Here is a 25,571-nt window from a genome sequence, read left to right as displayed (position 1 = left end):
CACACCCTTTCCCCCCAACAAGTGGTTTGAGTTACATGGCCCAAAGCCAATAAAAGACACTTGATGTCATTTTGTCCATTTCACTGCCTTTCATTTGTTATATGCTGCATCCTCTTGCCTTGTTTGGAACACTAGGGAAAATAGTGCTTGCACACACACACACACACACACACACACACACACACACACACACACACACACACACACACACACACACACACACACACACACCTCAAGAGTATGTCGAGAGAGAAATGAGCTCCAGCTGACAACGGGGGTGGGGGGGAAGAATCGGAGTGTTCTGCCGAGTAAGGAGTGTGCATGTAGAGGAGGAAGAGGAGGAGGGGGAAGTATTAGGTTTGCAGAGGCGGGAGCAATGAGGGTGCAGGAGGGTGGAGGAGGGGTTGTGGGGTGAATTCCACACCACTGCACGGACTCGAGACGAGAGATGGGTAGTGAAAATCCTGACTGCAGACGGAGTTCTGCCGCTCCGGCGTCTCCTTCCACGCCTCCCGCTGCTCCTCCTCCAGTTCTCTCCCCGGCGTCGAGCGTAGGTGGTGGAGTTGTGTCTTCGTGTGTGCTTGTTCGAAGGTTCAGTCAGTCCCACGAAAGAGCTGCGACAGATCCGGCTACCCGTCTCCTCTCGAAAGAGCAGACGCAGCGGCGAGGCCGCCTCCGCCATCCGCGGGCCGGCTTCCACTTCCTGTCACGTGGTCGCCTCCAGGTAGCTCTGTAGTTTGCGGACGGTGGACTCGTCCAGTGAAAAGAGGTCAAAGTCAAAGGTGGTGTTGGTCACATTGAAATGGCCCGTCTCCTCGATCAGGTTGACGATCTGAGAGAGAGGAAGATCAGTTAACGTCACGGCAACCGTTAGCACCGTACGCTCACAGAATCAGAGCATCACAGGGTGATTTAGCTTTGGCACGAGCACACACCTGCTGCAGGACGTTACGCTCCCTTAATGCCATCAGTCTGCGGTGGAGGTCCACCAGTTCTTCTGTGTAGGCCTGCTCCATGGGACAGGAGGGAAAAAGAGGAGAGGATAAAGTCCAAGGAGTTTAAAAATAATAATAATAATGATAATAAAGTGTTTAAGAGTCTTCCTACTCTGTCAGCACAAAATGGTGACTCTAGAGATTTTTCTTCGACATCGGGGAGATAAAGGACACATGCATGACATACACGAGACGAACCATCTGGGAAAACTGGGAACTCCAAACTGATTCAGAGACTAGACGCATCAGTTCTGTCGTTATCAACCGATCAGTATGTTCCATCTTAGCTTTGTGGTAATCGATCCCAGCAGGAGGTAACAGCAGGAACAAAGAATCTCTTCTGCTTTTAGACGTTTAGTCTAAATGAGGTGCTGATGGGGGTCCAGTCACCACCTCAGCCAATAAATCTTCACGGGGGAATCTATAAAGGGTCGCATGTGTTCTCCAGATTTTGGGGGCTTTTAAATGCAGCATTTGCAGGTTTTAGACTCTCATACTTCACGGAGCAACATCTGGAAGATCTGGTCCCAAATCTTCAGCGGTGTAAGAAGCACAAAGATACAGCAGCCGGGGCAATAAATAAATAACTACCATCATGAGAAAAACACGAGTCTGATCAACATCGTGAAGTTAGTAACTCAAAGAGACAAAAACATTAATCTGTTGGTGCTGGACATGGATTTCTCTTTGACTGACACCATAACATGTTTAGAGGGACTGAAGTTTTGGACTCTTCCAGCAAAATAAAGATTAGTTTACCAAACGCTACTTAAACATGACTTTAATCATCGAAGAAAGAAGAAAGATGTGTTTATAGGTTCAAAGGCCAGAGTCAGTCTGCATAGCTGGATGAATTTACTGGTCATTACTGCATCTTGAATCCATTAATGTGGCCCCCGAACGCTGTCTGAAAGCCTCGTGTGTGTGTGTGAGGTTAAGGCATAAAAAGTTTGATTTACCCTTCCTACCTTGTCGTATCCCTTCTTCATCACCTTCTCCGAGCGAAACGAGGAATCTGGGCTTTTTCGGACAGACACCTGCAGTTCAGAGACAACAGAAAAATGTAAAAGATGGTAAGAGAGGGTGGGGGGGGGGGCATACTGATAGAGAGGCAGTGATGAGACCACCTGCAAAAAAGGAGCAGGAATGCAAGTGCGAGCCAGGTGAATGGCTACAGACCGCTTTAAGCATCACCCTTAAACACACGGCCTGAATTATGGTCGACATCTATACTAAACTCACACATACAGAATGAAATCCCCAGAAAAGCAATAAACTCACAGCTTGTACTGCAAACCGCTCGTCCCACAGTGAGTGCGAACCAAACACACGACACAAGTAATGAGATTATTCTAATGAGACGACTCGTTAATAAAGTGTGCAGCAGAGTGAGGTCTGTGACTCACTTTGTTATTGGAGGAGCTGTGTTTCTGTGGGGGCGGGGCGGGGTCTCGACTGGGGCGGTGGGAGCCGTCGCTGCTGTCGCTCTCGCTGTCCAGGCTGAGTCTGACAGGGGTACAGGGCGAGGTCAGAGGTCAATGACATGCACACACACAGGCCTCGCGTGCACCTACTGTCCATTGTAAGCAGAGTTAACCCTCGAGTAGAATTTGCCTTCTAACAACAAGAGAAGGTTAGGTGGGCAGACAGGTCGAGATATGACAGCCTGTTATTAGACTACAGTAACGCTTTTTGCACATGTAGCTACTCAGCACAACTATAAAAAGGGAAAAATGATCAGTTAATACGCTCCAACTTTGACTTGTTTGATGCATATTGTGCAGCTTATATTCTCCCATAGACACAGTGCATATTCACAGCTTTATTTCTCCTTTTTTACAGGATAAAAATACTTTAAAAAGCATTAAAAAGCCCAAAACATTAGTATTTGTTTAATGGAATTGAAACATCAAGCATTAACATACATACCATGACTTTCCCACTAGCGTGTCACACATGTAAGCTGACTGATAATGACTTCTTCACTGATGTGCATGTTTCTGTCACCGATTTCTGTGTAGGAAAGCGTGACAGTGCAAAGAGTGGATGTGTTTTGGGGGACTGACCGAGAGTCGCGGTTAGGCGGGTTGGTTTTGATGGGCGTTTCTTCCTCTGAGGTGGAGTCATCATCATCGGACTCTTCAGACTGGATCTCCTCCACCATGGATCGCAGGGGGCCTGAGCGACGAGTCACACAAACCATCATCTTCCGTCATTCTCAGCACCCAAAATTTGTATAAGGTCTAAATTTGCTCATTAAATTAAATAATCGTATCCAATGAAATTCTATTTTTATGTGAAATGGGTCGTAGTTGACAGAACCGTACCTTGTCCTTGTTTCTGTCCCGGCTCAAAGTCAGAGTCTGAACTGGAATCTGAACTGGAGCTTTGAGTGGAAGGACTGGAGGGAACCGACGGCTGTAAAGAGAAGGAGGAGAGATCAACGAGTCCATGAAGACACAACAACGACACTCATGGGACCGAGTATCAGATGGGCTCACGATGTAATGATGCATTGTTTTTTCTTTTAAATGGACGGGTAAGACCTCAGTCTGTTCAAGAGAAACTAACGAATTTTTCACATCAAACATTTTCCCGTTTCAAAGCTTGACTGAAGCGACCGTCTCGTCCTCCTACCTCTGATTTTGACGATGCTTCATCCTCTGAATTCGACTCTTCTGAGTCTTGTAGTTTCTTGGCCTCTTTCAGTTCCTGCGTGTCGTTTTTGCTTGGGAACCAGCGACCCTTCTCCTTCGGAGGCTTCTTCTCAGCGTACGACTGGTTTGCTGCGGACGAGGACGATACACGGGGGGAGGTTCCTGTGAAGGCCCCGCTGCCGGTGGGCCCCTTCGGCCCCTCGGAGCTGGCCTTCTTCTGCTTCTTAGCGCTCGGTTTGGGAGACTCCACCGTGGACGGTCGTTTCCCCGGTGCTTTGGGCTCCGGCGGCCCTCCGCCACCTCCTCCCCCGCCTCCTCCGCCGCTACCGGCCCCCCCTCCTTTCGGAGACATTCCCTCCATCTTTGAGTCCTTCAGTGTGATTTTAGGCTCCTTGAAGGCCGCCTTGGGGAGGACCTTTACTTCATCTTTCACTTTGATGTCTGACGGCTTTTTTGAAGAAGAGGAAGAGGAAGGATCGCGGCCAGGCTTGCTGCTTCCGTCTCTATCGTTGTCTCCTTTTGAAGCGGCTTTGCTCTCAGAGTCCTTGCGTGGCCGCTCTCGGTGCTCCTTGGTTAACTTGTGTGGTTTGGGTCCTTTGCTGCTGCCTCCACTTCCTTCTTTGCTGGGTTCCTAGAGAGAGAAACAACATCATCATCATCATCGACTCTTCTCCTCGACCATTTGGCTCAAACAGCCACAAACAGAATATCAGCTCAGCTGCCTCGAGTACAAACGCACCGTGTCCTCCCAAGATTCCCAAATCAAGCCTTTCCAGTCTGGCATGTAATCACATTACATGTGACTGTCTCAGTAATTAGTAAACAGAATAACATCTGCCTAACAGCTGTATGAAGCTCACCATCGCTCAGAGCTGAATGAGGACATCCTCAGTTCCAGTCCCAGCATCTTGGTCTTTAATAGGCTCGAGATCTTAGCTGATTCTATTAGCTAGCTGTAACTGTTAACAAGCAAGGCTATGTGGAGCTGCTGCTGATGGGAATGTCGTTAGCGTCGCTGGAATCCGATCAGCGTGAAACGCACTGAAACGTATTGATGGTGCTGGACAAATGTGATACGTGATTTGTCGCAGCAGACGAAGCGTACGGAAAATCAACGATGGCTCCGTTTCTAGTGAGCTTCGGAAACAACATTAGCCGCCGCCCCCCACAACCTCCAACATTTCCAGGTTTGACTCGTGCAGCTCTGGACCACCTTTAGCAGGGTTTCTACTTGTTTAGGTTGCTCCCTGCAAGACCAATTGCAGATGGCGTTACCGTTGACGTCACACTTCCACACCGTACAGCAGTCTTCAGTAGAAGACTGTCGTGCACTGCAAAATCCTAACAATTCTCAGACCAAGTTTATTAATAATTTTATAGATTAGGAAGCAAAGTATGAAGAGAGAGGAGGTGAGAGACACAGGTCTCAACAACCTCAACAGTGCTGCGTATCGTCAGGTGCTGCTGAAATACTTAGTGGGCACTGGGCACGCCAAGCAGAGCGAGTCCAGCTGGGATCACTGGTCAAGCCATCAGTTTTAAGGTGATAATTTTCAGGTTTCTTTCAAACTTCTGACCCCACATAAGTTCATCACTACTGAGTGGTGAAGGGAAAACCAGTCCGAGTGCAACAAGCTGACATTTCTGTCTGATCTCAACAAATAACCGAAAAGGTGTATAAGTGACTCTGACCAGCAGATACTAACCAATTCCTGACTTTGTGCCAAACGTGAATAATATTCCTCAAAGAGCTGCTGAGACATCGGTCGTGAGAATGGGGCAGAAAAACACATCGTCAACCCCGAAGCACATTTCCTCAGCCACAGCTGTCACTGGCACGGAGGCATAAAAATGCAAATGTGCAAACAAACGCGCCACAGTCACCAGAGCGGCTTTTAATAGAGCTCTGGCAGGCAGCGCCCACTTATCAGCAAACAGTTTTACAGCTTTTTCAAAGTGACACTATTAAAGTTGATGCGCACATTAGAGCTTTTATCATACTGTTAAAAAACTGGAGAAAAAGTGCGTCTTCGGAGACTTCCTGCGCCGAGTTTTTCCGTGTCAGCAGATGGACACAGCTGGATGAAACCATTCCAGCTCGAGCTGGTGCTCAGCAAACATCCACTCATGCCACGATAATCATGGGACTGATGAAACGCGCATTTCTATGTCGAAATAAAGACGGACATTCGTTTGCACGCGTGCCACAATGGTGAGGCTTTAACAAATGACTGCGTACGAGAAGAACACAGGGGCCTGTTATCACTTTATCAGCTCCTTATTTTATCAAGAGAGAAGGAATAGACTTAGAAAGACAATCTCCTGCCCCACTTTTAAGAAAGACCGTACCAGGTCAGTTCTGTGCTGGCCTGTGAGCTGGCAGAGTAAACGTAAAGGGATCAGTTTCCCGTTTTCTTCTGATATCCCTCCTTTCCTGGCAGGCTGAGTAATTCTGCATACAGATGCTCAAAAACAGCTGGTAGTGATTAGAAGTCTGAGTCAGGCTGTTTTGAAGGCTGATTTAATGATTTTGTTAATGTCTTTTACCCAGACAGTGTGTGTGTTTTTAGAAAATGCAATCGTTGGAGTTGACCAATAAAGCAGATTACAAATTTAAGATGAATGAGAGAGGTGCAAAGAGAAAATAAAACGGTCTAGCGGGATCATGTCTTCACCAACCTTTGACACGTGAGAGGTCTTGGTCTTCTTGGGGTCTGAGAAGGCAGAGAGGGGGATGGTGGGGAGCATGGGGTAGTCTGGGCTTGGCCTTGACATGGCCTCCGCCCCCTCAGGGACCACCAACACCTGAAATTCAAAAAAGAGGCTTTAATAGGTGCAAGCTCTGAGAACTGAAGCAAAACACATGTTCATTTTCCCCGATAGATTTATAAGTGGGCTTTATACGTGAGTTTGGAAAGAAAATCAAACCGAATCAGTATAAAAGATAAGAAATGTATCATAGATGAATTTTATTTTATGTGCAAATAAAAATGTATTAAAGAAGCATATACTGAGGAAGACGCGCTGCAGCAGCCGAGATACAGAAACAGCGAAAAGCAAAGCTGATAAAGACTGTCCTCACTTCCTGCAGCTCAAGTTTGATCAATTTCCAATGAACTGAGTGTTCATAGTGTGCAGCACCTTAAATGTACAGCTACTCTGGGCTCGGAGGTTAATGGCTACTACAGCATTTACACATCTACACCATGGAGTTACATTAACCTCCTAGGACAGGGGTGTCCAACTCCAGGCCTCGAGGGCCGGGGTCCTGCAGGTTTTAGATCTCACCCTGGGTCGACACACCTGAATCACATGATTAGTTCATTACTGGGCCTCTGGAGAACTTCAAGACATGTGGAGGAGGTCATTTAGCCTTTAAATCAGCTGTGTTGGATCAAGGACACATCTAAAACCTGCAGGACTCCGGCCCTTGAGGCCTGGAGTTGGACACCACTGTCCTAGGACACAATTTTAAATATGCAGAAACAAAAATCAGGTAAATAAATAAAAAATAATCATGTAATTCTTTGTTTTTACATCCATCAGGTCTCAATCAGCCCAAACAGCAAAAAGAAATTAAAAATGCTATGAAAGAGTTCGGTTCTTAGGAGGTTAAAATGAATCTCTGACGTGAGGTCACCTAAACAGGATCACATTATTCAGCCAAATTAAAGATATTTTTAAACTGTATAAAAATCCCTTCATTAGCCAAAGGGGCAAACAGCAGGGACACAAAAGTCAAAAGCTATTTGATCAGTAACACAGCAGCATTTTCAAACTATAGAATTGATTCAAATAATGTAACAACGTAACAATTTACAGCATATGAGGATTATTTAAGTTTACACAAGGTTTTGATAAAAGTCACACTTTCTTATTTATCAGCCGCAGTGCTGACTAAACCGATTCAGCGTCCTCGTGTTCACACAATCCCCTATTTAGCGTTCGGGCAAAGGAGTGTGTAACATCCCAGCAGCTCCCGATCTCTCTCACACACACACAAAATGAGCACAAAGAAGAAGAAACATACTTTTCAAAGTGAAATCTCAGGGTTTAATTCCTTCTAAGACCCCTTTTTAACGTAAATCAATGCTTTTTAAGACTTTAAGTGATCTCCTCAATGCGGGTTATCTGCGGCTCTTAAAGGATTAAAATGGGAGTCGAGAACAGGAAAAAAAACACTTCGAGCCAACGACTCCTCCCACGTTAACGCTAAAATACAGTGTGCCGCACTCGCTACTATTAGCGTCTGATATTCACTTTGATCAGCCATTTAGCTCTCAGTCAGTCAGCCTGGCTACGAGCCAAAGTGTCAGGCAGCCTCACCCCTCCAGCTTTGATCAGCTTTCTCCTGAATTCTTTGGTGGGGTTGTTGAAGGTGAGCTTCTCACAGCGCAGGTGGTTGACTGGTGGGTTGCCCTCCAAGTTAAGGAAAAGGTCGTAGTTGAAACACACTTTTTTGGGCTCCTCCTGAACAGGGAGAAGAATGAAGGTTTTAAAAGTCCTTACACAGCACGTGTGGCACTCAGTCATAGACATTTCACAACGCACAATAAAAGCTGAATGACTGCACCGTCAACCCGGAAAGTCAACAGAACAGACACAATGCTGGAGCTGGAGCACTGATAAGAAACATTCCTGAGGGAAGCTGTACAGCGGCGGAGCGGAGCGACACAGGCACATGCATTAGGTCACTCTTCAAAGACTTTATAAAGTTTTTTAAGTAACCGCGATGATGGCTTAATGGTCGCTAATATTTACTTTCCTCTTCACTTTCCTTCAAGTCTTTTCTGGATCATCCTGACAGATTCGTCTCATTGTTTGCAGAAGCTACTCGCACTTAAAAGGAGGATGTTGCAATTTTGGAAGCAGTTCAAAGGTTTAACATTACAAAGGACTACAGAAGATGATGGCACACTAATGTGCACAGGCCCTGTATCGTAATGCAAGCAGAGCGGTTCCTCCATCGTTCTTCTCAATGGCTGACATAAAGATGCCGGTGCTGTGACTAATAGAAACAACTGTTTCCACACCAGACGAGCCTTTCACTAACACAGGACTGCATACGAGCATTTCTCCTAAAGTGAAACGGATCCTATAACACGGCTTACCACAGGAGCGCACTCTGCTGCAACATCACTTTAAGGTGCTACAGATTTGAATCATTTAACATTCAGGTAATCGCATTACTTTAAAGTACAAGAGTAAGATATCTGCCCTTATGTCAAATTAAAAACCGACAGTTTCGAGTTACTATATCACAAATGGAGCCACAACAAACGCGATTCAATGCACCAGATGTCAGCACACCTTTCATTACTCTAGTTACTTTTTGCCTGCCTTTAAAGACATCGTTGCTTTTCCCTGTAAAATATTTTAAAAGTGTCAGCTAGCACACTCGGGTACTCTGAGAGCAGGCTCTGCATCGCCATCGGGGATATTCCTTCTTACGAGCTCCTGGAGGCCGAGAGTCATCCAGCAGTGTTTTGGTACGTCTGCAGCAAATAATAATACCATCCATAAACGTCACCTTCCTAACGCCTTTGCACTTGTGCAGTCACCTGTAATCACACGCCCAGCCCACGCTTCAGTCAGAGTGCACACACTGTGGTTCTAGATATGACCGAACAAATTTATCTAGTGCTCCAAATATTCGCCGCATCTCTCTTCATGCAAAGGCTATTTTGGCAGTTTTTAATGACATGTTGTTTATATGCAGGTCGGATCTGTGCAAACTCTCAGAGCACCCATGATGCCATTTTAAGAGGACAGCCACCACAAATCTGATCTGATTAGCTGTCCTGAGGCTCTTTAATAGAACTATTGATTAAAAGCTTTCATCCCATGATGACTTCAAATCCTCCAGCAACACTTTGTCATGTGGAGCCATGATCTAGACGTGCAGAAAGACACGGCTAACAAGTCCAGAATGGCTCATCTTATAATCACGCGTGTGCAGCCGATCTAAGTGGAAATCACAGGCGTACTTAACTTAGTTTAATAAACTACAGGTTTGATAATTGCTTGCCAGTAATCACTGGTTACTCAGCTTTGGGGGGCTCTGCTTCCAGTCTAATCTTTCTAACGTCTACCTTAGATTTTCCATAAGAGGATAGAAAGTAGCCCAGCCTTTAATTAGTCAATTATGTGATTATTGAGAGCTGATACTTCTGATTTATAGTGTACATATTTTTCCACCAGAGGTTCTGAACCATCACTGCCTTTATACGGCCACAAGTAATTGCATTACTCCTGGTTTAGACGGTAACTTGATTAAGTGCACATCAAGTAAAAGGGAAACCCAGTTTTCTCTATCAAGTTAAGGAGTTAACCCGATTAACATGAGTATTGCTGGAAAAGCCTGATTTCTCCTTATATGCTGCATTCCTGTGAGAGTGTAAAGGCAGCCTTAAGTCCCATTCAGACTGAGATGCATCTCTAAGGGAGGTGATTGTGTCGTTATTTGCAGCGGTCAGTGATTTTTTTACCTCCCCCCCAGTTTTCCTGCAGATCTCTGCAGAGCATCACAGATTTTTCTCTCTGCTTTTTCCTGTTTTAACCATTTTAGCTCAGCTACGTGTAAAAATGAACATTTTCTAATGCATTCAGGTATTCTCACCTTGTTCTTGAAGTAAACCTCAATAGGCATGAGGAAACCTGCGTAGCCCGACTCCTCCACTTTGTACGGAGGCTCCTTGCATACTGCAGAGAGACAAATATGTTTTTTAACCCCCAATAAAGAAAATAAATAAACCACCGACTATAACAAACTCTGTCGAGATCACAATATGCCCGGATATTTTCACATTACTTAATTTAAAGAGATGCAAAAACAAAACGGCAAAAACAAAACGGCGGCACAAACTAGTGAGAAGCATGCTTTTATTCTGATAGGATTGCGTGTTTTTAGCATTAAATGATAGTGGACTCATTATTGGCGTAAAGAGAAAATTACAACAATATTCCTACTGGGCTGTCACAGCGGTACAGTTTATCTTTGTGCTGCCTGCCCTCACTCTGACCTCCAACAAACAACCTCATTTCAACATTTAGAAATCTGATCAATTTCTCACGTGTCATATGTAACAGGAAGAAATGTGTCATCTGTATAAAATCACAAAAAGGAGTGAAAAACAAAACCGTTTCCCTCTCAATGATTCGGTGCCTTTGCTTTTAAATCACCGGCTGTTTTCACTGTGTGAGATTTTAAAATAAACTGGCAGAGAATGAAAATGTGTGGTTGTGTGAATGTTTGCATGTCGTTATTGCTCTGTCCTACCTCTCTTGGGTTTGGGGAAGCTCTCGTGCAGGCGGAAGACAACCTTCTCTACAAAGTGCTGGATGTCACCAGTCTCTGGGCCTCGGACAAACACCATCCAGTCGTGGGTGAAGCCTTCTGATGTCACCTTCTTCCTTAGCTGAGCTCGGTGGCCCAACTCTAGTTTTACCTGCACAGTGCACTGAAAAGAGACAGACAGAGTACTTTAAATACCAAGAATGAAGGCGTTCAATTCAGTTTTATTTACACAGCGCCAAATCACAACAACAGTCGCCTCAAGGCGCTTTATATTGTACAGTAGATCCTACAATAATAGATACAAAGAAAAACCCAACAATCATATGACCCCCTATGAGCAGCACTTTGGCGACAGTGGGAAGGAAAAACTCCCTTTTAACAGGAAGAAACCTCTGGCAGAACCAGGCTCAGGGAGGGGCGGAGCCATCTGCTGTGATTGGTTGGGGTGAGAGAAGGAAGACATGATAAAGGACAAGCTGTGGCATGGGAGCAAAACCATAATTTCAGGTATTGTAAAAAAACAAAACACAGATTTAAGAGATTGAGAAACTCATACTGACATTTTGTCACGTAGAAGTGAGAAAAGCACAGAAAATTAATCCCTTGAGATTTTTATGGGATGAAAGCAACCTGAACTTTACTGGCTTCTGCCTACATTTCCAGGCAATACTCAGGTCAGTTTTTATTCATCAGCCAAAGTCAAGGGGCTTTAAATCTATACAACACAGGACACAGACAGGATAAACCTCCTAGTTTGCAACCAACTAATAATCAGCACTTTATTTTCTATGCAACTTTCTTGTTTTCGGTTTTCGGAGTCAGCGAAAAGGTGAAAAAATAAATACATAAACGCTGAGCAGACATTTTCCATTGTCTTGTTAGAGGACTAACCATCTTTTGATTTGGACCCAACTCATTTAAGAAGCTTGTTAAATGTCATCTGTGCTGGAAAAGTGAGGCCAACTCAAATAATATCTGTCCGTCCATCCATATTTCTTAACCGCTGTCCAGTACGCCCGCGACAGTCTATTGCAGAGATAACAGACTCATAATCACACTTAGATCTATTTCAGAATCACTGATTAACCAATCATGCATGTCTTTGGACTACGCAGGCACACGGGTACATGCTCCACACAGAAAGACCCCCAGCTGGCCGGGGGTTCAAACTCAGGAGGTGACAGCATTAAATGCACCACTATGTGACCCACAAATTAAAATTAATTTTAAAACAAATCTGCGGTAGTTTATCTGTTCTTATGAAGAAAGATCTGAGGATGAAAGGAACGCCCTTCTTTGCATTAGATCTGAGGCAGGGGTTTCTAAGGATTGATATCACAGATTTATGATAAAGGAGAAGGTGCTTTTGGCAGCACCTTTATTTCTGAACGTATCACCACAGAGAGACATCTGCACGTGTGATTGGGCCTGATTTACACCGAATGACCTTCCTGATCCAGTCCTCCCATTTATCCAGGCTTGGGACAGGCACTAAGGTCGTGACCCCTGAGGCTGGGTTTGTGTAGCCTCCCAGACTCAAACCACACTTTTTTTTTTCACATGCAAGGTGAATGTGCTAACCGCTAAACTGCTCGATTAATGATTAAGAAGAAGAAAACAAAAACAGCTCACACAGTTTTAAGTTGGTTTGACATACTCAGATTTTTTTTGCCTTTAACATCATTCAGTACTAGCTTACACTAAAGTACCCTGCTAGCAAATAAAGAGGAAATAAATACTAATGGAATAGTTCATTCATTTTTATATTTTACTAACAAATAGTTTAATAGCTTAATAAAACTCAGCATCACTGAACACAGCAAAGACTTTCAGTCAGTTTAACAACTACAGCCAGACTTTGTCGGCCATCTCTCCTCTGTGCTGTTCCCATGTTTCTGTAACATCATAATGAATCTCTGGGTTTCCGACACTTGGCTAAACAACAGCTTTTGCTTTGGGCCTGAAAACATTGCATCCAACTGCAAAACCATTAAATACGATTAAAACTGGAAATCTTTCATTTTTGGGGCGATGACGTCACCGTGACCTTTAAACCTTAAAACCCGCTTACCTTTACTTCAGTTGTTTTATAGAGTCGGCTATTAATCATAACAACTGTCTACAGATTTTAAGTCAATTATCAACTGCATTACAATCGATAATGACTGTAAGTCAAAGCCCCGTGCTATTGGCTGCATCCCGGTCCCTGGCAGTGACAAATTACAGCAGCAAAGACACCTTCCAAGCTGAGGTAGCTTATGAAATAAACATAAGCAAAGCCAGTTGTAAGATTAATCCACGGAGCAATTATTCATTGGGTCGCGATTCCACCTTGAACAAAACCTCTGAATCTCTCGAGTGTTAGGACTCGACACTCGAGTGGAAAGGGGCCGGACAGAAACAAAGCCGGACTCATGCAGGGACGCTCCCAGTGGAATGGGAGTGATTAGGTGCCCGAGCAGAACAATCTCAAAAGGTTTGTCCAGAAGAGGGTCGCGTTGTTGGGCCACAACTGTCTGCCAAGAACAATGACAGCAGCGGGCCACGCAAGTGACACAGCGCTGGTGGAGATAGAGCGCAGGAGGGGAAGCGAGGGGTGGAGGCGGGCGGGGGACAGAAAGGCACTTTATGTCCAGGGGAGGACTGAAGAATGTGGGGATTTGGCCCCTGCACCGAGGAGCTCGTGAGCTGGGACCGAGCGGGGGGATTAGAGGGGACAGGATTGAGATGAGCTGGTCTGGCACTCCCCAGCACGAACGCACACAAACACGCACACACAAACAGGCATGCACATACACCTCCCCGCCTGGCGCTCTGCCCGGCCATTCTGTGGCAGTAATGCCCTTAAACTCCAGACTCCACCACACCCACAGCGAGCCGCCATGGACTCCCTCCAATCATCAGTGCCCCCCTCCCCCCGAGGAGCTGGTTTAAAAATTTTTTTTTTTTTAAAAAATCAGGGTTGTGATAAGCAAACATAAAAATCAGGATGACAACGAGCCAAAGAGGAAGATGCTGATTGTGCTTCAGAAACACACAAAAAAGAATGAGCGCTAAAATGAAGTGATTTCAGTAACAGGTAAAGTTTAAAAACATTTAAATATAAATAAAAACTAAAACAAGGGAATTTGAGGATTTCTTCATTCTCTGATATTATGATTGATCCTTTAGCAAAATGAAGAATCAGAGGAAAAAAATCTCTTCTCACAATTTTTAAGCAGAAAAAAATTGACAGAAAAAAAGCAATTGGCTCCAGGAGTGCGTGCAATATGATAATAATGAAACGAATTAAGAGAACGAGACAGAGAAACCCGTCCCGAGGTAAGCAGTTAATTAGCTGATAGTCAGAAAAATGAGTGTGCAAGTTTTTGACGACTAAAAAGATCAATCAAAACATTTTCGAGTCCATATCAATATTCTCCTGTTTCACCTTCTGAATTGAGAAATATTTTCTCATTTGTTTTGACAATAAACTGAATATTTTTGTGGGGTGATGGCTGAACATTGCAAGTCATCTGACACCACTACCTTGATTATTAGACTGGATCATTTTCAGACTCATCATTTAAGAAAACAATCGGCCGATTTATCGATAACGCCGTAACACGATGAAACAAGAAGTGTACTCTTCCATTAAACACATTTTGTTGGTGCAGTTGCAGGAAAGTTTACAATTAACATCTATTTTATTATCAGTTAGTTTATAGATTTATTTTCTTCAGCTGTTAATTGATAAATTAAGCTATTAAATCTCTGTCGTCTACACATTTCCAAATCTAAGGTGACATATTCAGATGTTCCTCTCTATGAGCAGTCCCAAACCAAATCAGAGAAGCAACGAAAATTTCACCACAACATTCAAAATGATTTTGAATATACAAAAAAAGAAGGAAAAAATTCCTCTAATATTTAAACAGTTTAAACTTTATGACAACAAAAAGCCAGAATTATGAAGACACGAAATGAACTCAACACTGGTGCAGATACACAGGAACCAGAGTGTCAAACTGCGTCTCAGTTTAGTTCTACTAAAATAAGCTGGGCAAACAGGCGTGTGGAGACACAGTTATTCAGCTAACTTCCATCAAAGCCAAAGCATGGGATAAAAAAATAAATAACACAAAGCCACCAATATTGAAATGATGCGTGCATGCCCCCTCTCTCTTTCACTCACACAGTGCTTCAATTGAGGGGAAATACAAATTTTGGCAGACACACTGGCTCCCATGAAAACAATGAACTCCCAGCTGCCATGTAAATAACACCCCTCATGACCGTGTTAATCTCTTCCAGCAAATGAACGATTAAAATAAGAGTCAGAAAGTTTTCCTGAAAGGGGACGAACAAGCGCGCGACACCAGTTGTCTTGTGGGGATGCTGAACTCTTTCCCCGTACCGCACAATCTACGAGATAACGTGGATAGAGGTGAAACAGTTACTTGAAAATGGTCAATCCCTGGGAGCCGCAGGGGAGTCACAAATAGCCTATCTGCAGCACCCAAAGAAAACAAGTGAGCATTGGAAATGGGGTGTGCGAACGAGCGTGTGAGGATTATGAAAAGCTGCACGACCACTCATCCTGTCATCTCAACTGCAGCGTTCATGCCACAAAGATCAGAGCACGAGAAAAGAGAAAAAAAGAGGCTCCTTTGCTGTCCACACAGAAAGCTGTATGACTAATCAAGCTGCTATCCCGCTGCTAATGTCATGATGTTGGACTACGCAATAAATTGAATTCCCCATTTTTAGTCTAAACTTGATCCTTCTCTGAGTCTGAAAGAGCAATTTAAACCTAATGAGATCTAGTCCAACAACCTTGCAAATATATCTCAGTGTTCTGAAGTGCATTTGGATCAGTGAGGCCAGACATACTCACTGCAAACACTTTTAGGAACAAAGCAACTCCGTTCAATGGGAACACACTACAAAATGACATCGGTGTGCCCTTGATCAAGGTAGAATTTGAATGTGTACACATGAAATGCCAGTGCATGTGATATTTGTGTAAAGTGTTTGGAAAAGCTATTTGCAAATCTTGCCTATGTAACAAAGGTAACATGCGTAGCACAAGTACAGCTAGAGAAAGCATTTAACTTGTAGCAGGAGACTTCCTCTGGATGCACTAAAACTTCAAAGGGGCCAAAGCTGAGCGGAGACCCGTTCCAAGAAAGTGGCTGAGCCACTTTCCATGGGTGTGTGTGGCCTAGCCATCTGAAATAAGTCCTGAATAGCCTCAGGCATTTTGAGAGTAACCCATTCAGCAGCATCTACTTTACAGTTAGCAGATATGTAATTTGGTTTAGCCCCTTTTCTGTTTCTGTGAAATAAATTAGGTACCTTTTTATGGTGTCATAAATTTTAACTGCGCAAATTTATATGTGGATTGCACAAAATGTCGAGGCACGACACTGCAAGATCACAAAGTTCACAGACCAGCCTTTAAAATTATGTTTTATACTGAGGATTCTCTGCTTTATAATAAGCAGCAAATCTTTACTGGACTCAACATTTGCCACACACGGAGCCTGTCAGTTTTTCACCATGCCACACGAAGGTGATGACCATTAAACATTAACCAAGTGCTGGCAAATAATGCAGACACTGCATGATGTACGCAGATTGCTGGTTTTATTTGCTTTGTATGTTAAGGTTTCAGGCCGCTGGCACTGGAGACAACACCCGCCTCTCCAGGTTTCTCTCCCCCGGCGCCTTGTAGCGACTCCTTAGCTTTTAGCCAACGGCCGACACTGTCCTCATAGGTAGATTAGCTTAGCTCGGCGGTACAAAACCTCGACTTGAAACTGGTCTTCGTGCTGTTTAACGTTGTGCATGTGCTGTTTAAAGCCAGCAAAGCAGTAGCTGTAGCTCTCTTTGTGTGCCTGGCTGTGGCTAGAGCTATGCAGCGGTACTGACTGAATGGTGTAGTAGACTGAGCTCAGCTAGCGGTAAATACCGATGTATGAGTGCCCAGCTAGCATAGCTCCAGAGCCAAACAACTACGAGTTCATTAGCAGCAGGAGCATTTTTTTCTTCTGGCTAGCAGAACAGAGGATTCATTCCTGACCAGCCAGCGCTTAGCCTGCTGCCATTTACAGCCTGAAAAGTTCATATAGCATCGGGAGACACAAAAGCCACTCTACCTGGTTCTCCATGTTTCTCTGGCCTCAGTGAATGATGGATATATTTACAGCGGCGTTAGTGGAGCTTCTACCCAGCCTCGTCTACTCATTGTGTGTCTATCCTTCTGCCCAAAGCGGAAGGCAGACGGCTCCCTCCCCTCGCAGACGGCATCTGGCAGGCTACCAAAACAGAAAGCTCTCTCAGCCAATAGGAGAACGGCAAATGGAAGCGCTCTTGAAAGGAGCCAACCAGCGATCGCCAAAGGCGGGCCAGTCCCCGAGCTGCAAATACAATTAAAGCATTTTCTGGTGGTTCTCTGGAGTGACAGCGAGCCTGTCCCAATGGCTACAGCTCTGTTTCAATTGTAAAATGCACAGCATGCTAATTGATTAATCGGGGTTCGATCGTATTGGGTTTCAGATTTTACCCATTTCTCTTCCTGTCCTAAACGCAAAATCGATGGCACTAACAATCAGCCTAATCTTACTCTTACAATCCTCTTATATTTACAAATTTAAAAAATGTCTTTCTTTGCCTGCCCTGTAAAAACTGCCCTATTAAAAACTACAGCTTCATATCTAACCCACTGGAAAGTCAGTAAACACAGACACATAGAGTGTTTTTACACCACATTTATTTAGGAAATGTAATAAGAGTCTAAAATATGGCAGATAGTTCAATAACAATTTGAAAATAATCTTAAATATGAATCCAATAAATACAGAATATGTATAGGAGCTGCTATTCACGCAGAGTATTATGACTTTGCAGAATACTTTCAATGCACTGCCTCACTTGCAATGCGTTACAGTGCTTTAAATGACCCGAACGCTTCCTGCACTGGCAAAAAGCAAGCATTTAAAGGTCACTGATGTCAGCTAAAGCCTGCAAAACCTGTTTTTTGTGTTTTTTTTCTTTATGGCCAGTTCTGATGCAATCTTATCCTGCTGTGTCTGAAGCATGGGCAGACTCAAAAAGGAAGTTTATGGTTGCACAAACTTTTATGTGTCATCAAGATAAAAGTTTATCCACATACACCAGGGTATATCTGAATAAACTTAATTTTGCCCAAAGCTCCAACTCCCCAGGTGGCTGTAATGAGCTTAGACGACTATGTCTCGACTGGCTCGGTGCACTAGCTCCATTTCAAAAGTTTCATCTGAAAAGAAAGCGCTATGTCTTCTAATTGAAGATGTTTCTTTTATACAGACTCAGGGAGTTAGGGCCCATTGCAGTCAAGTCTGAGCTGAGACTTTGATGTGAGATTATCGGGCCTCAGCTCTGTGACAGAAGGTCACCACTCTCTCACTGGCTTGATGCCTCCCCTTCTCCTTCTCCTGCCGCTCAAAGTGATCCAGCCTGCCTCTCAGTCAAATTTGAGGAAAAGAAGTACGACCAGGCTGTCAGACATGTCCAGCTTATATTGAGATGTCAACCTTTAAAATCCCCTTTTCAACATGCAGTGAAAGACAAAATCCCACCAGATTTACAGATAACAGAGTTTTACTATAGTTAAATCAGCAGGACAAGTACAGCCAATAACCTGGAATGGAAAGGATAGATACGTGTGTGTTTGAGAGAAATGAAAGATGCGGTGAACAAAAATGTTAGAGCAACAGATTAGAGATGGGAGACAAGAAAACAGAACAGAGGAGTAACAAATGAATAACAAACAGTGTTGGTACACAGAACAGAAATACAACAAATCTGGTGATTCACAGTTGAAAATATAATATTTTCCCAGGAAACTGGCTATTGGAAATGAAAAAAACAAAACAAAATAATAAATTAGTCTTTAAGTAAGTTGTGAAAGTGTGTGGTTGTCTATCTGTCTGCCCTGTGGTGAACAGAGGAAGAGGAGAGGGAGTGTTTAAATAACAATCACGAACATTTAGCAAGAGACACAAAGACAAAGTTGCACACATTTCACACACAGCATGGGCCTTTTTAAATAAACAGGTTGCTCAGCTTTGTTTGTGGATTCCTCAATAAAGAGAACATCCGGATCCACAAAAGGCTTAAAAGAGACATAAGGAGCAGACATGGCAGCCTGAATTTACAGGAGGATTTCACAACAGCAAAGATAGAAGTAAAACTTTCAGGGGAAAGAAAAGTCACCATGCATTTAAGGAGCTTTTATTTATTTATTTTTCTATCTGATATTACCAACACGGCTGCAGCGAGGAGAGGTTTCTTCTAAATGGCACTGCCATAACAGATCCAGTCACTCACCACTCCCATTTAGTGTGTGCCTTATTAAATCGCTTCCGGCTTTTGGTGAGCTGAACTTGAGCCAATCTGAGAAACCAAACACAATTTTTCTTTAGGCAGGAAACTTATTTCCGTACAAAAATTCGCACACAACCAAAAACAATATCTTATACTGTTTATTTAAAAAAAAAAAGGTGGGGGGGGGGGATAATAAATATAGCCTGGGAACCAAATGAATAAGAGAGCTCATGTTTCTTTAGCTCGTGCAGAAGGCATCCGTCTGCACATTTCCACACAGCCCTGTTTGTGTCAGGCCAATCACAAACATTCATCTAATACAGGGCAGGTTTGATGGAAATACACTGAGGAGCCCTGCTGTGGATCTTTTGTAAATAACCAAGATGGCTGCTGCTCACCTTATCTGCTACTGAGATAACGTGTGGTTCGTACAATAATTTATACAAGAGTTTCTGAAGCTATATTGACATCACTTTTGTCTCTTAAGCGGCTAGTTAATCAAATGAATAACACCAATACTGTGCTTGACATGCTTCCATCTCGCATAGCTAAGGACTGTTGTGATGTAATTGGACCTAGTATCCTATTTCTTATGAACCTTTCCTTGCTCTCAGGCTGTGTTCCTTTGGCCTTTAAGCATGCTGTAGTCCACCTGATTCTTAGAAAAAGAAACTCTGACTGTTATGACCTTTTAAATTACAGACCGATCTCTAAGCTTTCGTTCTTGCCCAACATCCTGGAGAGACTAGTTCTCTCCCAGCTCCAGGCGTACTTGGGCACGAACAATATTGCTGAGAAATTTCAATCTGCTTTTAAGCCATTGCATAGCACTGAAACAGCGTTGGTTAGAGTTCTTAATGATATTCTTGTAATTACTGATACTGGACGCTCTATGATCCTAGTTTTATTGGACCTCTCTTTGGCTTTTGATGAGCTGGACCATAACATCTTATTATTAAGACTTGAGCACACTGTGGGTATTAGAGGCACTGCCCTCGACTGGTTTAAATCATACCTCGCTGATAGATCCTTATCAGTTAACTTAGGCACCTTCTCCACTTCCTCCGCTCTGGTCTGCTGCGGTGTACCTCAAGGATCAGTTTTAGGCCCTATTCTCTTCTCGTTGTATTTGCTCCCTCTAGGCGCAATCTTTGAAAAATACAATATCGCCTTCCACTGTTACGCCGACGACATACAGATCTATTTTGAACTTACTGACGACCTTGCTGTGTCCATGCACTACTTTCAAGAATGCATGTGGGAGGTCAAAGAATGGTTCCTGAGTAATTCCCTCGTTTTAAACGATAAGAAGACTGAGACTGTGGTGTTCAACAGTAAAATCCCTTGTGTCCAACTCTGTGCTGCCCTGGGTCCCTTTGCTAGCTCTTCCTGTGACTATGTCAGTAACTTGGGTGTACTGCTGGATAGCTCGCTCAAACTCGATAAGCAAGTGTCTGCTGTAGTGAGATCTAGCTTCCACCAACTGCGCCTTATCTCTAAGGCTAGGCATTATGTTCCGCACGAGGACCTGGAGAAGCTTATTCACGCTTTTGTGACCTCCAGGTTGGATTATTGTAACTCCTTGCACTACGGTCGTCCCTCTTCTCTTCTTCTTAGACTGCAAACAGTCCAAAATGCAGCAGCCCGCCTCTTGACTGGTACCAGGAAATTTTGCTCTATTGTAGCTGGCTTGCACTGGCTACCCATAAAGTACCGTACTCAATTTAAAATATTACTCCTTACATTCAAAACTATTAATAGATTAGCGCTGAGTTATCTTAGTGAACTTCTCAGGCCACATACTCCTGCTAGAACACTCAGATCTGCCACTCAACTATTTCTGACCCAGCCCAGATCTCGGCTGAAGTCCCGGGGTGACCGTGCGTTTGCTCTCTCTGCCCCGGTACTGTGGAATACCCATCCTCTTGATATCCGCGCCTCTGATTCTATTGCACTGTTTAAATCACGACTAAAAACCCACTTATTCAATCTTGCCTTTCCCTCTAGTTAACATTTCTGTTATGATTTTATATGATGCACTTTTATGCTCATTTAATTCCTTGTTTGCTCTGTATCTGCTGCTTTCCTATGTATCAGTGACAGCTATTTTCTTGCATACCTAGTACTTGCTTTGGTCCCATTTCTATTATCTTCCTTTTATTCTCTATGTTACTTGTTAAGCACCTTGGCATACCCTTGGTTTTAAATGTGCTTCATAAATAAAGTTCATTATCATTATTATTATTATAAACCTCTGTCGGGGCCATCAAGCAGTCTGGACTGGGCTTTAATGCAACTTTATCCCCATAAATATCTCAAAGTGAGAGAGCGCATTTCTGTTACAAACAACCTGAAGACAGAAAATATTTGTTTCTGACCGACTACAGTCACTCACATATATCTCATTTCCAACAACACGGTGCCAGTGTGTCTTCAGAACTAGCCCACATTTTGACAGGTCTGAGAGCCAATTGTTACATAGTAACTGCATCTGCCAATCAGTGGTGAATTTCCTGTGGTAGCCCCGCCCAGTGACTCCAATTTTGTCCTTAGATATTTTGTGCTTTTTGGCACTTTTGTGCCACATTTGTTTTTTGAAAATACATGGGACCTGCTCTAGGAACTGGATTAGTGTAAATTCAGTTTTCTGTCCTGTTGATTAGCCCGTGTCGTTCAGCCTCACCAGCTTTGATCAGACTTCTCTCGAATCCTCCTGTTGGGGTTGTGAAAGATTAGCATCTCAGAGTGCATGTAGTCACTCTCTATTATTGTAGGGTTTTTACCGTACACATATTGTTCCAATAGGCGTGACACTGAGTGACATGTCACTTCTGCATTACTCCCTTTGATGAAGTTGCAACACTCGAGCATTTCACAACTAATGACGAGAGCAGAACGCAGGAGCTCGCACAGAAAGAGAAATTCAGTTTTAGAAAATGAAAAGCTGAAGAAACTGTAGACAAAATTCACAAATGACAAACTGATTTGCACTCACTCCTCAGGCGAACATTCACTGTTCTGTGCAAACACACAAACAGCTTGATGCTGCTACACTGATATTAAAGATGATGTTTTTCTTTGGCTAATATCCAGTGCTAACTTATGTCTTTCTTTCCTGTTATGCAGCAGAAGTAGTAAGATAAACTCTTCTTATCAATTGAAAACACAAACTTCTCAGATCGATTTGCACATTATCTAGTACGATCCAGAATATGAGAGCTAAGCACATTAATATGCACAGCAATAAAAGTAACAGCAAAATGTCTGTGTTTGGTAAAATGATCATTATCTGCTGATACATAACTGTGGTTTTAGCACTTTGACTAGATTTTGATAGAGAGTAGTAGGTGTGTGAAATGTGCTATAACACTAAGTGGAAAGCTTCTGCTGTGAGGAAATATCAATACTAAGTAACAGCAAGTAGCAAAATTACATCGTTATTTACAGCTCTGCTGCTAAATGGCTATAAAACTACTCAGAGGTCGTGTATGTGCAGTACATGCATTAATAAAACTGACCATCTAAAGAAATCTGTAACTGCTGGCAGCAGCTTGTGAAAGAAGGGGAAAATAAATTTTCATAAAAACTGTACATTAAACCAACAACTATTAATTTACCTCATTTGAAACTGAATTTTGTCCTGATGTTGTAACGTTATGTATCCCTCCCTGAGCTTCTGCTGGAGGATTCTTCCTGTAAAAAGGGAGTTCTTCTTTCCCACTGTTTCCCATCTCTAATTTTGTAAGGGGTTACTTTACATTATTAAATGCCTTGAAGTAACTGTTGTTGTCCATTGTTGATATGAAAAACAGACATGATCATGATCAGGACTGTATTTCATGTGGTACTACAGTCCTGATCAAAAGTTTAAGACCACTTAAACTTTCTTCCACCTTTCAGTGTCCCATGCTTGGTGCTCTCGTTGGCGTTCTCTGGTGGCGTTCAAGGAGACGAGGCCTTTAAAGACGTTTTTTTTTGTTTTTGAAGCCCTTCAGTCTCAGTCTGATTGTTATGGGGCTGCAGTCGGCGCCAGTAACAGCCTTAATGTGGGTCGAGGATCGTCCAGTGTCTTGACGGACAGCCAGTTGGATCCTCCGGCTCAGTGCTGGTGACTTTTTTTGGGTCTTCCACTTGAGTTTTTGTTTCATAACCCTCAGGATCATTTAAGAAATGAAAGTCTTACTGCATCCCACCTCAGCAGCGATGGCGTGCTGTGAGAGACCCTGCTTATGCAGTTCAACAACCCGACCACGTTTAAAAAGGGAACGTTTTTTTTCCTTAGCCATCAGAGCGTCATGACAGTGTGACTGCCTGACAGAAAAGGACAATGAATCCCCATTTTTGCACAGATTTGGCCTTTTAAAGGCAAGTGGTCCTAAACGTTTGATCAGCTGTAAAACAGCCTGTTTCAGTTTAAGTGTTGTTTTCAATAAATTGCTCAAAAAAATGTTTTGCCTCACTCCCATTTCTTCTTGTTGCATGTTGAAGCTCTACTTGGAACCTTGCAACCATGCAAAATAGGTTTTTTTGGTCATTTTTCAAGTGGCCTTAAAGTAACAGATCTATTTCCTTGTGTATAAAATGTTTACTTTGGCCTAGAAATGTGTGGATGTAAAGGTATGATAACTAGGCTGTCTTTTACCTTCCCTTGAACTGGCCGTCGTAGATTAAGTCCTCTGATACACACACACACACACACACACACACACACATATATATATATAAACCTTTCCTTCCCTTTCTAACCGGAACTTCTTCCACCGAGAAACACTAAAATATACTACAGTGTCACAGCTCCCTGTGTAACACTGAGCAGCAGCCACTGAGGTTTACCTGTTTCTTCGTGGAGCATCTGCCCAGCCTCCGTTTTTCGCTCCCCTTCGTGTACATGACACGACAAAATTATAATAAAAACCACTGATATCTGTTATTTATGAATAGGTGAAATAGAAATAAGAAAACAAAACAAAAACGATGTTGAAATCAAGAGAGAGCGAGCCATTATTCTCTTCTTCGTCGTCGTCGTTATCAGTGTGGTTATGGTATATTAGCGCCACCAACCGGAGATCAAGTTCTTCTTCTTGGTGTTTATGGGCGGTTGACAAACAACGAGTTCGTGCATTACCGCCACCAACTGGTATGGAGAGCAGACCAGACTGTCACTTAAATTCAAAATAATTCAAATTCAAATTTTATTTGTCACGTACACAGTCATACACAGTACGATATGTAGTGAAATGCTTGGACAACTGCTCGTGACCTAAAGAAAACAAAAAAGGAAAAGGCTATGAATAAGATAGGAAATAAATATGAAAAATTAAAAAGGGTAAATTTAACTAGGAAGGAATAAAATATAAATTAAGGTTAAAAATGAAATAACTGTACAACACAAATTAGAATGAAGGGTAAATTTAACTGGGAGAATAAGATAAAATATATAAATTAAAGTTGAAAATAAAATAACTGTACAACAAAATACACAATACACAATATAGAACTATATAAGAATGTATGAAGAAATCTAAATATAAATAAATATATACACAATAACAGCAGCTGTACAAGTAAGGATTAAGGATTAAGGATTAAGGATTAGATCCTATCATGCTAGTTAAATATTGCTCGATAGCTTTTAGTACTTCAGTTATTTCTAAGCAAATCAATTAAATCTAGTTTGAGTTTGATTGTATTTAGGTTTTGAATCAGTTGTCTTCTCTTTCTTCCGCACACTCCTGTCAGTGTAATATAACATGAGCTACTGTCTCAGCAAAGCGCTCACATATTCACATGTTTCCCTAAAATGAAAAGTGTTCCGTTTATCCCAGCGTGCCCAAATCTGAGACGTGAAATGATTGTTTCTCATTTCTCCAGTTTTCCTTTGGATTTTATAAAACCACCGTTCTTTCCTTTCTTTCTCCCATTGTTTTTGCAATCTCTCCTTTATTTTTTGTTCTAATTGATCTACTACAGCTGATAATTAATTGCACTAATCCTTTTCCAGTGGCTCTTTTTTGCAGCCTTATCTGCCATTTCATTTCCCTTAACACTATAATATGCTGGTGGCCATACAAAAGTTAATCATTAGTCCCGTTATGTTTACTCTGCATGGTGTTTGTTGAGTTTCTATTAAGATGTCTGGTCGACTTTCTGCATGGTTGCATTGTAAACTTACTAACGATGAACTGGAATCTGAACAAATTACTGATCTTAATGGTCTCGTGTCTTCAACCCACTGGACAGCTAATAATATTGCAACCATTTTCCTGTGTATAC

At 42.8% G+C, this 25,571-nt stretch overlaps 1 protein-coding gene across 3 annotated transcripts; it reads right to left on the bottom strand.

Moving 5' to 3' along the window:
* Window positions 1–161: 161 nt before the first annotated feature.
* Window positions 162–24,318, bottom strand: mllt1a (MLLT1 super elongation complex subunit a). 3 transcript variants are annotated; one of them, XM_042227345.1, is made up of 13 exons: window positions 24,132–24,318; window positions 17,090–19,367; window positions 10,932–11,112; window positions 10,272–10,354; window positions 7,979–8,122; window positions 6,332–6,457; window positions 3,633–4,283; window positions 3,323–3,413; window positions 3,062–3,173; window positions 2,402–2,501; window positions 1,955–2,032; window positions 936–1,007; window positions 162–832 (listed from the first exon to the last, which is right to left on the bottom strand). In XM_042227345.1, the coding sequence occupies exons 2-13, from the start codon at window positions 17,099–17,101 to the stop codon at window positions 707–709; spliced, it is 1,776 nt and encodes a 591-aa protein (XP_042083279.1). In that variant the 5' UTR covers window positions 17,102–19,367; window positions 24,132–24,318; the 3' UTR covers window positions 162–706. The 3 variants fall into 3 exon arrangements, with proteins under 3 accessions (XP_042083279.1, XP_014194300.1, XP_005938587.1); XM_014338814.2 differs by lacking the exon at window positions 24,132–24,318 and having other exon boundaries at window positions 17,090–23,714; XM_005938525.2 differs by lacking the exon at window positions 24,132–24,318 and having other exon boundaries at window positions 1,964–2,032; window positions 17,090–23,714.
* Window positions 24,319–25,571: the final 1,253 nt, after the last annotated feature.

Source organism: Haplochromis burtoni, unplaced genomic scaffold (assembly GCF_018398535.1).
Source record: "Haplochromis burtoni strain Fernald_Lab_line unplaced genomic scaffold, NCSU_Asbu1 Contig_256, whole genome shotgun sequence".
Lineage (NCBI taxonomy): Eukaryota > Metazoa > Chordata > Actinopteri > Cichliformes > Cichlidae > Haplochromis > Haplochromis burtoni.
The sequence above is the reverse complement of the archived record's forward strand: the minus strand, read 5'-3'. Positions and strand labels throughout refer to the sequence as shown.

Excerpts from the sequence above, each read along its gene's own strand:
- mllt1a (XM_042227345.1), bottom strand. Across the intron at positions 8,123-10,271 it reads AGGTTTACTTCAAGAACAAG|GAGGAGCCCAAAAAAGTGTG; the intron begins GTGAGAATACCT and ends CTCCCTGTTCAG. Across the intron at positions 6,458-7,978 it reads AGCTGATCAAAGCTGGAGGG|GTGTTGGTGGTCCCTGAGGG; the intron begins GTGAGGCTGCCT and ends TTTGAATTTCAG.